At 41.1% G+C, this 13,551-nt stretch overlaps 1 protein-coding gene across 4 annotated transcripts in view; it reads right to left on the bottom strand.

Annotated features, from left to right (window-relative positions):
- The window catches only part of YTHDF3 (YTH N6-methyladenosine RNA binding protein F3), a 72,542-nt gene that overhangs the window by 26,267 nt on the left and 32,724 nt on the right, over positions 1–13,551 (bottom strand). The window contains exons 1-3 of one of the 4 annotated variants that reach the window (XM_082859072.1): positions 6,968–7,124; positions 6,342–6,366; positions 524–609 (exon numbers count right to left, since the gene is read on the bottom strand). Coding sequence is in view for 3 of the 4 variants with exons in the window: in XM_082859067.1 (XP_082715193.1) it covers positions 524–609; positions 2,899–2,956 (144 nt within the window). In the remaining variant the exon portion in view is untranslated. Of the gene's footprint in view, positions 1–523; positions 610–2,898; positions 3,032–6,341; positions 6,367–6,865; positions 7,125–13,551 lie in introns of those variants that run through there. The other 3 variants (XM_082859068.1, XM_082859066.1, XM_082859067.1) reach the window with 3 other exon arrangements.

Genomic DNA, 13,551 nt, shown 5'->3' with positions numbered 1-13,551 from the left:
TACAGAAGAACCTCAAAAGCGACCAGTTATTTGATTTGATGAAATTCTCCATGCCTACAATATATAAGCAAGTGTGTTTATAATATCTTTAATTCTATTTCCTATGCTACCAGATTACATACCAGGTTATATTAAAACTTTAATTATACTAACCAAAAATTTCAGGCACAAACTAGTCTTCTCCCACAAACTTCTAGCTAATTAAACCTTATAATGTGCTTTAGCTATGAAGATATGGCGGCAGCATTAGAAGATTAAATTCAACAGTCAAAAAAAAAATCTAACTACAATATATACAAATGTTCATCTTCATATCCCTGTATTTCATAATCTAGTTTCAGCCATCTCCAATTTCCAAAGAACCCTCTTGTGCCAAAAGCCTGCAGCTGCTCTTCACTATTATGTAGGCACACTGGGTTAATTCATGTTAGGGTTCGCCTCATTCAACTAAAATACCTACTTTAAAAAATCAATTAATACTAACGTAAGTTTAATTTCCTAAATATGTGACTGTCACACTTACCTGATTTGTCTGGCTACTCAAGTATGGCTCAAAATCATCATCATTTACAGCATCTTTTTGATGAATCGAACCGTTTTGTACTGAAACTAAAAAATATGTTTGTATTAGATGTACTGTAATTATCTTTATGAAACTCACAAAATAACCTAATATTTTCAATATTTTCCAAATCAAATCGGAAACTTATCCTGCGTTCTTTGTTCTTTTCATTTAAAAATCCCCTTTAGGATTAACTTAATTTTGGATATAAATATTTATGTGCCACCAAAAACTTACAAATCTTGTATATATAGGCCCAAGATTACATAAATACAAAGTATATATACACTTCTCATTACTAAAAACATAACGTAAATATCCCAATTTCAACACTGTAGTAAGCAGTTAAATTAAAATGTTGGAAGGGTTTGCTAATGCTATGTTTGAATCTAAAATAACCACTTTAAGCAGTGTTATTGACAAGATAGATTTCTGAACGTTCTCTACCTTTGTTAAATCACTTTACTACTCAGTCCAATAAAGGTAAATAAATAACCTTGTTTGGTAACCGACATTAAAATAAATATCTTAAGTGTCTCCAGTCAAAGAAAGTGGCTAAAATTCACTTGAAGCAATATCACAATAAATAAATATTATCATAAAAAAATCTAAATAAAAAGGGCCTTTACTCTAAACAAAAAACCATGAAGACTTTCACAAGAAAGTATAAATAAAACTAAGACACTAAAGATAACCATGATTACTCTTGCAACATACGAGAAAACCAGTCAGAATGATTTATAATGCCATATTTGTTCAGAGATCACTTCCATAAATGCTCTATATCAAGCTGTTGTTCTGGACACTGTCTCAGTGCCTCTGAGCACAGACTCAAGGTAAAAAGATCCTGGGTTTGAATCCCAAGTCCAACACGGAGAAGTTGGGGGAATCTCTAGTTAGTAACTTAGCCTGTCTAACTCTGACTACTTCTCTATTCAAGGAGGTTATTAATAGTACCTACCTCATCTCATCTGAGTATTCAATGACAGTATTTAATAATCTTGGATATTATTATCACATAAAATATTACAAGATCCAAACAGGACTAAAAATTACTTTAGGACCACATAAATAAGCTTATGACTAATCGACTAATCTCTTGGAAACAAAAAAAAGCCCCTCAATACCTGAAGATTTGTTGCTTAAAAATACAGTGTTTTTAAATACAATACTTAAATATAAAATATTATAAATTAAGGTTAGGAGCAATGGATTTACGGTGTGTGTTCTTCTATAATATCATAACGTCTTTATTTTCCCTAATCATTCCAATGAGTTCAGACATAAATGAAATATACACGCTGACAGAGTCATGGGAGCAAGAACACGTAAAATCCCTTAGCTCTCTGCCACCCACCGAGTAGCAATGATCACTCAGAAAATACGACTCTGTGAGGTCTTCAAAGCAGACCTCTCGAGTCTACACTGCCCCTCAGAGACTACAAAAGAAACCTCAAGGTCACCGTGATCCTGGCTCCGCTGAGGTGGCTTAACTGCATTTGATAAGGAATGCATCAATGCCAGAGTTGAGCTAAATGTGCTCCCCAGAATTTAAATATGTAACAGCCACTAGAAACAAAATTAAAGCGGAGGGTACCTTAGGCTATTTCAGGTGGGCTAATCATTTCAGCCCAAGAGATTCTAACATATCTGTTCTCCTTTACCACTCCTCTATCAAGGATAGTTATGCCTGGTCTATTACCTCCTGAAAAAGAATTCTTCACTACGTGCCTGGACTGGTACATATCTGTCACTGTTACGTTCGTGTTTAACAGTATCTGAAACAGCTACCCACCTCAAAATTACAACTATTATCTCTTGTATTCATTAGATTATCATAAGTTTAGTCCACACTGCTAAAACAGTAAAAAAGTACCTACTTAAAATTTATCCAAATATATATTATACTGATCTTCTTACTCATCTGCTCTATCTTTTCTTCTAATTCTAAGAGGCTGAGACTAAGAAAATAATCTCATACACTAAGTAAATAGTCTATAGTCATTTATAATGATGCATTAAAATGTCTAAGTCCTAAAAGATCATTCAAGGACTATGGCAATCTAAGGAAAAAGTATTTTATTTTGTTTTAAGTATTTCACGCATACTGATAAGCAATTTGCATCAAATTAGAATCTGAATAAGAAGCTAGCCCTAGAGTTTCAGAAGCATACCTTTCGTAAAGAAATTCAATTGTCTTAAAGACTTCAGGTTTTGAACATTACTTAATGACAATCTAATGTCTTGGAGACTGAAAGCCATTAAATAGTAATGAAATCCAAGCTAGTCCCATAGTCTGTACAAGTTCTTCAGGGAAAAAAGAACAGATGACTTACATGATTCTTCGCCTGTTTCCTCTGCTCTATGAAGCAGAGTCAAATCAAGATAGAACATGGGCCTTAGGAGCCAGGTGATTCTTTGCTCTGGTCCTGACTACATCAAGTTAGGAAAGTCAACAGATCTGTGCATCATGTTTTCCCACCTACAAAAACAGCGACAATACCATATACCCTCTATCTCCTTATAGGAATGTTTTGAGGATTAATAAAATGAAGCCTAAAATAACAGTAAAGTGCTTTGCAGTCATTTCCCGAGGGGTTAGGGGTAGGGTGGAGAGAGGATACAAAAGATATTGCCAAAATACAAGGCATTTTCCACTACTTTTCCGAAGCACTAAAAGATAGCCAAATTCAGCCTAATTCTTTTAAATTGCAGTACCAAACAATGACTATGTCCCTCTGTTGGGAGGGGCAGGTGAGGAGAGGAGGGAAAAGATAATTCCTTTCCATATATTTGCCTATTTATAAACTTAAGGGATAGGAGGAAGCAGGCAGCAAGGCCTGAGGCTACTAGAAGCATGGGATCTGACACTTTTATCTGTGGTGCCTGCAGGGAAAGGAATGGTACTTTTATTCCAGCAAGCAAAAATTCCACTTGTTAAATAAATAAAAGTGATATGAAGTCAGTTTTAAATTATGGGCCAATAGGTACATAACTATCCTTAAATTTCTACTATCCTTCAGTACTACCCTGGCCAAGGATAAAAGAGTTCTAATATTTAACATAGGGACAATCTATTAAAAAGAATTCAAACTTATAAACAAGTAAACCTAGAAGTATACTTATACTACAAAAGCATTTTTGCCTTACAAAGAGATTGATATAGAATTCCTTTTAAATTTTTGCTCCTTTAGTGTATTTAAGGACATACAGAAAAATACTTAGTAGAAAATCAAAGACACTGAAGCCAGGTGTTGGGCTAATGCTGTCAACTGAAGACTATTAAGAAAGGAAATACACAGTCCCTGAAATCATATTAAGTCAACTAAAAAGGATTACGCTTTCAGAATTCTGGTAATTCCTCAGGGACATGCATTTTTCATGAGGTTGATAAGTTCTGAATTCAAGTTTAATACTCATATTCTTAGAACACCGGGACTGTAGTTCAAGAAAAATAACTTTGCTTTCTGCTTCATAAAAGTAAACAGAAAAATTATAAAACAATTTTACTAGCTTGAAAACCAAGTCAACTAAGGCAGAGTAGTTTTCCTTAAACACACATATAGCTACTTGTATCAGTTCACTGGAACTGCTGCCTTTTCCTTGTAATTCTCAGAGGCATAAAAATACAAGTAATGTGTATGTGTATTTGTACACTTGTAGTATCTACCAATTTAAAGCAGCTTAAATGATTACCAATACTTTTAGGCCAACAGAATTTTTCCCTCCTGCCAGGTCTTAGGCAATAGTCTTCCTGCACCTTAACAATAAATAGATGAGGTGAGGCAGCAATTATCATGGCTACTGGAGCAATGGACTATTTTAACTACAACCCTCGTAACATACAATAGGATTTATGGCTAGAATTGTTACTTTTATTTTACAGAGAGAGGGGAAATTCTGATGGAAAGGTACAATGTGTTCAAGCTCACTTGGCAAGTCAGCAGTATGAGAACACAGGTCTCCTAGGAATCCTAGTCCATTGTTCTATCCATGGATGAAATTATGAACTGAAGAGTATGGGGGAAAGCAAGAAAAATTTCTTGGAATAAACAACCATCCAAATAAATACTTTGTATGTGTGTCTAAATACATCTAACAGAGGTGATACAAACGGATTAAAAAAATTTTACTAACCAATAAATATTTATTTGTAGTTGATACACAATTTTGTTTATAGAAAATTTATATCTCTGATATCAAAGATGTCATGAGGACATACCTAAGTGAAATAACTGTCATAAATCAAACTTACAGTAATACAGTAATGGCTTACAATGCTGTAGATGCTCTATTTTGTTTTGTCAAACAAGTTAAGTACTTCATAGAACTTGCACTTACCTTAAAGCAGGTAACACAAAACACTTAGCATTTCAAATAGCCTTGCAAAGTGCCACCTCCCCACAGATCTAGGATAAAATAATTTATGCTAGGCAATAATGACCACAGATTGCACATATGTCCAAGTCTATATACTTCCTAATGGGCAGACTAACAAAAAAAGAAATTAATGGATCATTCTTTTTAGATTTACAAATAAATTTTTTAAAACTCACTTAAAATAAATCAACAATATCAAATTCTGAGCTTTGTGCTTACACCACAGAAGATAATTCTAAAATTAAATTCTAAAATTTAAAATTGCTGTTTATATACATCTTTAATCAAAATAAAGCAATGAATTTGTTACCTAATACAGTGCCATATAACTAGTATGTAGAAATTCTCAAAAATATTGTACTACAACTCAAAAGAAAATTAAGCTGTGCATACAGAACCCATTCCTTTCAAATGTGCAATAGCTAATAAAAACCCTAAGAACGTAAGGAGCACCAATAAAAGACATTAAATTTTACATCTAAAAGGCGACTGTAGATCTTACTTTGTAGGTAATACTTCACTACAGAAATAAGAAACACGAAGCATAATTCTATTTAGTCTAATTTCAAGCCCTATTACAAAATGTAATAAATACGTAGTTCACTGTAATGTTATTTAATTGGCACCGTCCCAAGAAAGCAGTTATTGTTCTACCCTTACTAATGTCACATGATTAATGTCATGTTTCAGTCAGCTGACTGTATGGTTCCATATTAATAAACACAAATCACACTAATTTTTAAAAAATGCTTGACTTTCAGCAGTACTTTTTTCTTTTAGCTAAAGAGTAAATCATATAATCCTGGAAGGAACCTCACAAATTATTTCCTTCCCAATCCTTTCTGAAGTACCATATTGAGTCAAACCTTGCAAGACTACAGAGCAAGATGACATGCCTGTTCCGTCCTGATCTCTAACTGGCTACTGCCTCAATGGGACCGACTTCAACGGAACCAGTGACTAACGGTACAATTTCCACTACTGGAACACAAAATTCTATGTGGGCTGCGCGTTCCAACGTAAACCAGACAGGAAGAAAATGTCCACTTATCTACATACACTGGGAGAATCTGTGGCAGAAGTCACATAATACAGACTGTAAAATTAAAGAAATGTCACTAGATTCATAACAATACCTCCTTAAGTGAAATACAAGCTAATAAAACGGTTTCTCGTATCACTTTGGTTTCTATAAAGACCTACCAAGGACCTACCAAACTTTCGGACAGCATTTGGCTGCCTTAGCCGAGACGAACTGTTTCTCTAATCCTACATTTCAAAAAAACAAAAACAAAACAAAACAAAAACAAAATATAAAAACCAAAAAGGCCTTCACATAGTTTAAAAGTAACATCAAACCAACAATGAGAAATACAGGTAAAAAAATATCCGAACTCACCTTTATTTCCTTGCCCTTTAGGTCTCTGTGTAGCAAGATGAAAGATGTGGTAATAAGGAAAAATTAAAAAAAAAAAAGGAAGAGAGGAAAAGCGTGTTAATCAGAGACGTTATCCGAGACAAGTTATTTTAAACAATCCGCGTAGGAGTGAAACCCACCACATCCTCCATCGCCACCGACCGCCCACCCATGCCGGGGCTTAGCCCTCCGACCCGCCACTCGGAAGCCGTCTCCCAGCGCTCGCCCGGGGTCAGCCCCACTTCTGCCGCCCTCAGGACGCGTCCGAAGGCCCCGGAACGCAGTCCTGCCTCCACCCTCCGCGGCCCCCGCGGCCGCCCGCCTGGACCGCAGGCTCCGCGGCCCGGGCGCACGCCCCGGCTCGGGCGGCGGGACCGCAACCAGTCGTGCCCGGGGCACCGTTACGAGCCCGGCGGCGGCGGCGACGGGGAGGAGCCGGAGCCCCACGCGAGGGTGGAGCTCCGGGGCTCGGGCCTTCGCTGAGCCTGCGGCCTCTGCTCCCTCACCTGATCCACGCTAGTGGCTGACATTCTTCACCGCAACCCGAGAGCTGCTGCTGCTACCGCCGCCGCCGCCGCCGCCGCCTGGGCCTCTCCCCGTGCACTCACAGCAGTTGGCTGCCGCCCTCGGCCGAGAGACTCTTCCAGCCGCCGCCGCTCGCTAAGAAGCCAGAAAGAGGGCCTCGCGCTCGGGAGTCGGTGGAAGGCGCCCGTCTCTTCCGCTTGCACACTCTCCTCCCCTCTCTCTCTCCGCTTCTCGGGTCCACAATGGCGGACAGGCTCCCTAGTCTCACTTCCGCTCTGAGCCTCCCTGACCTTCCGCTCTCCACTCTGACGTCCGCGCTCACCTCGCTCTTCCTCCCCCACCCTCCCGCCACAGGCCTTGGCTCCGCCTCCGCTCCCTCACGTGATCTGAGACGGGCCCGCGCGGCCGACCCCTCGGCGCATGCGCCGTGTACGGAGCGCGGTTGTGCGGCTGCGAGCGCCGGCTTTCTGGGACGACTTGGTGCCTTTCTTCTGTCGCGCTCGGAGGTGGCAGGGCGCGCGTGGGGAGGCGGCGGCGGCAGCAGCGGGGAGCCGGGCAGGAGCCGGAGTCTTGTCTCATTCTGGGCGGGAAGTGGGCGTGGGCGGCAGGCGGGCGCTGCCCGGGATTGTAGAGCCCGGCCGGCGGCGCCCTTCCGGCGGCGGAGTGAACGTTGGTGGGTAGGAACTACGCGGCAGTAGCCGCGGCCGTCCCTAGGTGATCGAGCCGGGGCGGCCTGGCCTCCACCGCGGCCGCCCGAGGCCGTCCAAGGCCACGTGGGCGGCGGGATAAGTCGGAGACCCTCGGTACTGAGTTGCTGGGCGAACCGCGAGCCAGCACGTGCAGCGAAAGGTTGCGGCTCTGGGCGCCGACACTTAAAAGCACATAGGAGGTGCCCCGGCAAGTGTTTGTTCTCTCCAAACCCCAGGAGCATGGTAGGAATAACTCACATTAACCGTCACCTCTGAAAGTCAGACTTTACCCTCCCCTGACGTGGATTTTGATGAATGAATAAAGTTACCTTGGGAAAGGTAAGCACAGTTGCAGGACGTTTTTTCAGTCCTAAAAGGACAGAAGTTTAAAGGTTCAAGAGAAACTGGTAAAGTTACTTTTCTGCAAATTGGCAAAACCAAAGGAGCTGATTTACAACATTTTGAATGGTTGGTTGAAACAACGTCTTTGCAATAAAGGCAAAGATTTCTTAGACTCAATGTAAAGAAATTACTTAAGTGGCCAAATCCTTACTTTACTTAAAAGCCATCGGATAAGTGATAGTTTATAAAATATAAAATTGCTAAGTTATAGGATTGACTTTGTGTTTAACAATGCAACAATATTTTAGAAGCAATGAAGAGAAGTGAATCTTATCTCGAGAGTCCAGTGTTTCATATACATCACCAAGAGGCATTTTGCAGGTCTGCTTAGCTCCCCAGTCTCTCCCATTTTGCCACAAGTCCCAAGTGGGACTCTGCCTGATTCTCAGCTCAGGCTGAATGCTTTTGCAATTTCCCAAGACCGCCCTGCTCCACCCTGCCCCCACCCTTCCAATTGCTGCTCTTAATCTCTCCAGTCTGTCCATCCTCCCTCCTTACAGACCTTAGCCTGAAAGAGTTTGCTACTACAGTACCTGTTACGAGTGGGGAAACAAACGGAGGGTATACAAGAGGAAGCATGTGAAACCTTACAGGCTTTGCCTTCCAACCTTAATTATCTTAGTTAAAAAGCATGGCTTTGGGATCCAAACCAATCTGAGTCTGAGTTACAGCTGGGCTAGATACATTAGTTGTATAACCTTGGGAAAGTCACTGAACCTTTCTAAGCCTGAGTTTCCCCATGAGTAAAATAAGGTCAGATATGGATAATTCCTGGCTGAGCTTAAGCCCTCAAGAAGCAGTGGCTGTACAGGGCTAATTTCTGGTTCCTTTGCTAAAGAATTCCCAGAATGGTGGTAATAGCTTACATTTATTCATCACTACGTGTCAGGCACTGTAATAATCATTAAAATCCTCAGTGCGTCGTTGGGCATTAAGTGCTGTTGACAAAAACTGACACACAATGAGGTTAAGAAAAGTGCCTGAAATAACACAGCTGATCACTGTGAGAGCCAGGATTGGAACACAGGCAGTTTGGCTCCAGAGCTTGTACTGTAGCCACCATATAATGCTGCCTAATGACATGTTCTGGTGAGTTTGTGTTCTCTTTCTGTCCCCCAACAAACTCCTTCCTTCCATATTATCCTAACTAGCCTGGAGGTCTGAAGTTGCAGAATGCAGCACTACCTACCATGAGATGTGGCCCATTTAATATTAAATATGTTTTAAATACCTGTGGGAACTATCTCAGATCCTCCCCACTGCCTCCAGAAGTGTGCAGACTAGCTGTAGAGTCTAGATTCTAGACAGTGCTTCGCTCTTGCACAGGGCCGCAGGCATCTCAGCCTCCTAGTGAATACCCGCTCTGGTCACAGCTTGGAAAGGAGAGGGCAGGCTGGAGTTCAGCCCGCTTTCACTCCTCAGCCACCTTGCTGCCTTTATCCAGTGAGCTTCCACTCTGCACAGTGGCAATCGTGAGCCCTGCACTTCTGCATGACTCTGTATCCGTTCCAGTTAGGTTCAGCTGCAGGTGATAGCAAGTCCAAGACAACGGGAACTTAAGACAGGTCAGTTTTTCTTTCATACAAAAGAGGTTTGGAGGGGCTTCCCTGGTGGCGCAGTGGTTAAGAATCCCCCTGCCAATGCAGGGGACATGGGTTCAATCCCTGGTCTGGGAAGATCCCACATGCCACGGAGCGACTAAGCCCGTGTGCCACAACTACTGAGCCTGCACTCTAGAGCCCACGAGCCACAACTACTGATCCCGCGTGCTGCAACTACCGAAGCCCACACGCCTAGAGCCCATGCTCCACAACAAGAGAAGCCACTGCAATAAGAAGCCTGCGCACCGCAACAAAGAGTAGCCCCCGCTCACCGCAACTAGAGAAACCCTGCGTGCAGCAACGAAGACCCAACGCAGCCAAAAATAAAATAAATAAATTAAAAAAAAAAATTGGTCTGGAGGTAGTCCAGGGCTTGGGCTGCTGTCACAGAGTCAGGTATTGGGCTTCTTACGGCCTGTTTTGCCACCATCCTCGTGATAACACTTCCACCTGGGGTCCAAGATGACTGTTCAACTTCCAGCCATCACAGTCATTCCTACCAGCAGAAAGCAAGGTGAAGAAAGGCACCTTTCTCCCCTTTAAGGACATTTTGTAGAAATTGCACTTCTGCCTGTCTCCTAACTAGGGCACAGTCTTACGAAAATACCAACTTAAGGAAACTTGGAGGATATATTTTGATGTATTCTGGTTGGCCATGTGCTCAGTTAAAAATCAAAGTTTACTATTAAGGAAGAAGGTGACAGTGGATAGTGAGAGACAAATTATAATAAACTGTGTGCATAGTAATTACCCAGATTCACTTCCTTACCTAGCAGCATTTAAACTTCTCTTTGAATTTTTGCCAATATTTAAGACAATTTCTAAGGCTTTTTGTTATCATTAAGTAACATAGTATAAGTGAACCAAGCATGGAAAATTCAATGTGAGGGTTGATTGATGCATTTTTAGAAGGAAGGAATCCTTAAATATCATGCTTAGGGTAAAACTAAGAGCTGAGCAGAACAGTGAATAAACCCCTCCTCCCACCAAAAAGAAAAGTAAACCTGCTTTGAAAGAGAAAAGTCAACAACTTTTTTTCATTCTTGTGTATATACTACAGAGAAATTTACAATGACAGGAAGAAACAGAAAACATCAAGTAGCCCTAAGGTGTCCGTAAACCGGTGTTTTCCAGAGCGTTTCCCTAGTAACAGCATCTCTGGGGAACTTAATACAAATGCAAATGATCAGGACCCACTGCATTTACCAAATCAGAAACTGGGTGGGGAACTTCTTTATTTTGAAATCATTGTAGATTAACAGAAATGTTGCAAAGATAGTACAGAGAATTCCTTTGTATCCTTCACCCAGCTTTCCCTAACGTTCACAAATTACTTAACCAGGTATATTTAGCAAAACTAGGAAATTGACATTGTTGCAGTACTATTACCTACAGACTATCCGGATTTCCAGTTTTTTCACTAACGTTCTTTTTCTTTGTCTCCCCCAGTTTTTGAGTTTCTTCGTCTTTTCTTGTCTCATGGCCTTGACACTTTTGAAGAGTACTGGGCAGATATTTTTAGAACGAACCTCAAATTGAGTTTTTCTGATGTTTCCTTCCTCACAACTAGGTGGGGCTCGTGGATTTAGGGGAACAATACCAAAGGTGAGATGCCTTTCTTATCATAACAGGGGGCATGTGACATCGATATGACTTACCACCGATCATGTTAATCTTGGTCATTTGGTTAAAGGGATGTCTGCCAGGTTTTCCACTTTCCATATTATAGTCTTGGGAGGTGAGTCAGGAAATCCAGCCCACACGCAAGGAGAAGGGGATTAAAGCTCCACCTCCTGGAGTATTTAGAATTCTTGTGCAGGGAAGGTTTGTCCTTTCTTCCATATTTATTTATATCACTATGGACTCATGGATATTTATTCTTTGGGTTATAATCCAGTACTGTCGTAATTTATTTAGTTGCTCAGATTGTTCCAAGCTTTGGCCACTGGGAGATCAGATTGATTTTTGCCATACCCCTGTTCTTTTTTTTTTTCCCCCAAGCACTTCACTTTGGAGCACAACAACTATTTGATTCACTCTAATGTTTACTACAGGGACATTTACAATGACAAGGAAAAGGCAACAGAAAACATCAAGTAGCCCTAAGGTCTCCCTAAAGCATCTCAAAAGTATGGTCCTGGGATAACAGCATCATTGCTACCTGGGAGTTTGTTAGAAATGCAAATTCCGCAGGGCTCCACCCCATAGTTACAAAATCAGAAACTCTGGGCTTGGCTCCCAACAAGCTATATTTTATCAAGCTCAACAGGTGATTCTGAGGCACACTAAAGTTTTAGAACCACTGCACCTAAGTTTCCCCAAAGATCCAGGTCAAAAACCTACTCAAAGAACCCATAAATTCTATTATTAGCCTTGGTGAAAGAGTTTCTGAAAAACTTCTGGTTATTTGCATTAAAAATAAAGCAGACAAGGTATGGACAGATTTTTCACCAAAGAGGATATACAGATGGCAAATGAGCATGTGAAAAGATGTTCGATGTCTTTTGCCATTAGAGAAACGCAAATTAAAATCACAGTGACGCATCACTACACACCTATCAGAATGACTAAAATGAAGTGACAGAATGCTTGCAAGGTTGTAGAGAACCTGCATCACCCTTACACCACCGGTGGGACTTATGGAAAACAGTTTGTTTCCTATAAAAGTAAGAATGCAACTACCAATGATAGTTGGATTCTTGAGCACTTACCCCAAAGAAACGAAAACTTGTGGTTGGCTACGTAATGGCTTTGCCGTGAGGCCCACATCCTAATCCGTAGAATTTGTGAGTATGGTACCTTATATGGCAAAAGGGTCTTTGCAGTTGTGATTAAGTTAACGATCTTGACATGGAGAGATTATTTTGGATGGTTCAAGTGGGCCCAATATAATCAGAAGGGCCTTTATAAGAGGGAGGCAAAAGGACCAAAGTCAGAAGATCTTGTGATGTTTTAAGCAACACTTGGTATGCCGCCATGAGCCAAGGAACGCCAGCCAACTCTGGAAAGAAAAGGCAGGGATCAGATTCGCCCCTAGAATTTCCAGAAGGAACTCAGACTTTTTTTTTTTTTTTTTGGCCATACCCCATGGCATGAGGAACTTCCTTGACCAGGGATCAAACCCTTGCCCCCTGCATTGGAAGCTCCAAGTCTTAACCACTAGACCACCAGGGAAGCCTGGAACTCAGGCTTCTGATCTCCACAACAGCACGATAGTAAATTTGAGGTTTTTAAATTAGGTGTGTGGTAATGTATTACAGCCACAATAGGAAAGTAATGCACTTTTGTGGCACAAAAACCTGTACGCACATTTTTATAGCAGCTTTATTCCTAATAGCCCCAAACTGGAAACAACCTAGGTGTCCTTCAGTGGGTGAATGGTTAAACATTCTGTGCTATGTCCACACCTGTAATCCTAGTCAGTAATAAAAGGGAAGGAACTGCTGACGGACGAAACAACTTGAGTCTCACACTGAGTGAAAAAAGCCAGTCCTGAAACTTTACATACTATGTGATTCCATTTATATAACATTCTTGAAATGACAAAATTATAGAAGAAGGACAGATAAGTGGTTCCCAGGGGGTTAAGGAAGATTTGGGGGCAAAAAGTGGGTATGGTTGTAAAAAGGCAACGGGAGGGATCCTCCTGGTGATGGAAAGTTCTATCCTGACTGTATGGACATCGTTCTCCTGGTTGTGACATTGCTCTATAGCTCTGCAAGATGTTCCCATTGTGGGGTAGAGAGTATACTGTGTCTTCTGGATGATTTCTTGCAGCGTATGTGAGTGTACAATTATCTCAAGATAAAAATGAAGCAGACAGGAAAAAATGACATGCCTCTTATTAAATGAGATGATGTACAAAGGATTATTACATTTTATTTTTGAAGACTGAAGATATGGAAAACTGGCTTAATGTTAAATGAAAAGGGAGGAGCTAATCAATATGGTTCCAATCTTTCTGTTTATGTGTAA

Source organism: Leucopleurus acutus (assembly GCF_964270905.1).
Source record: "Leucopleurus acutus genome assembly, chromosome: 17".
NCBI lineage: Eukaryota > Metazoa > Chordata > Mammalia > Artiodactyla > Delphinidae > Leucopleurus > Leucopleurus acutus.
This window is presented reverse-complemented; position numbering and strand designations above follow the sequence as displayed.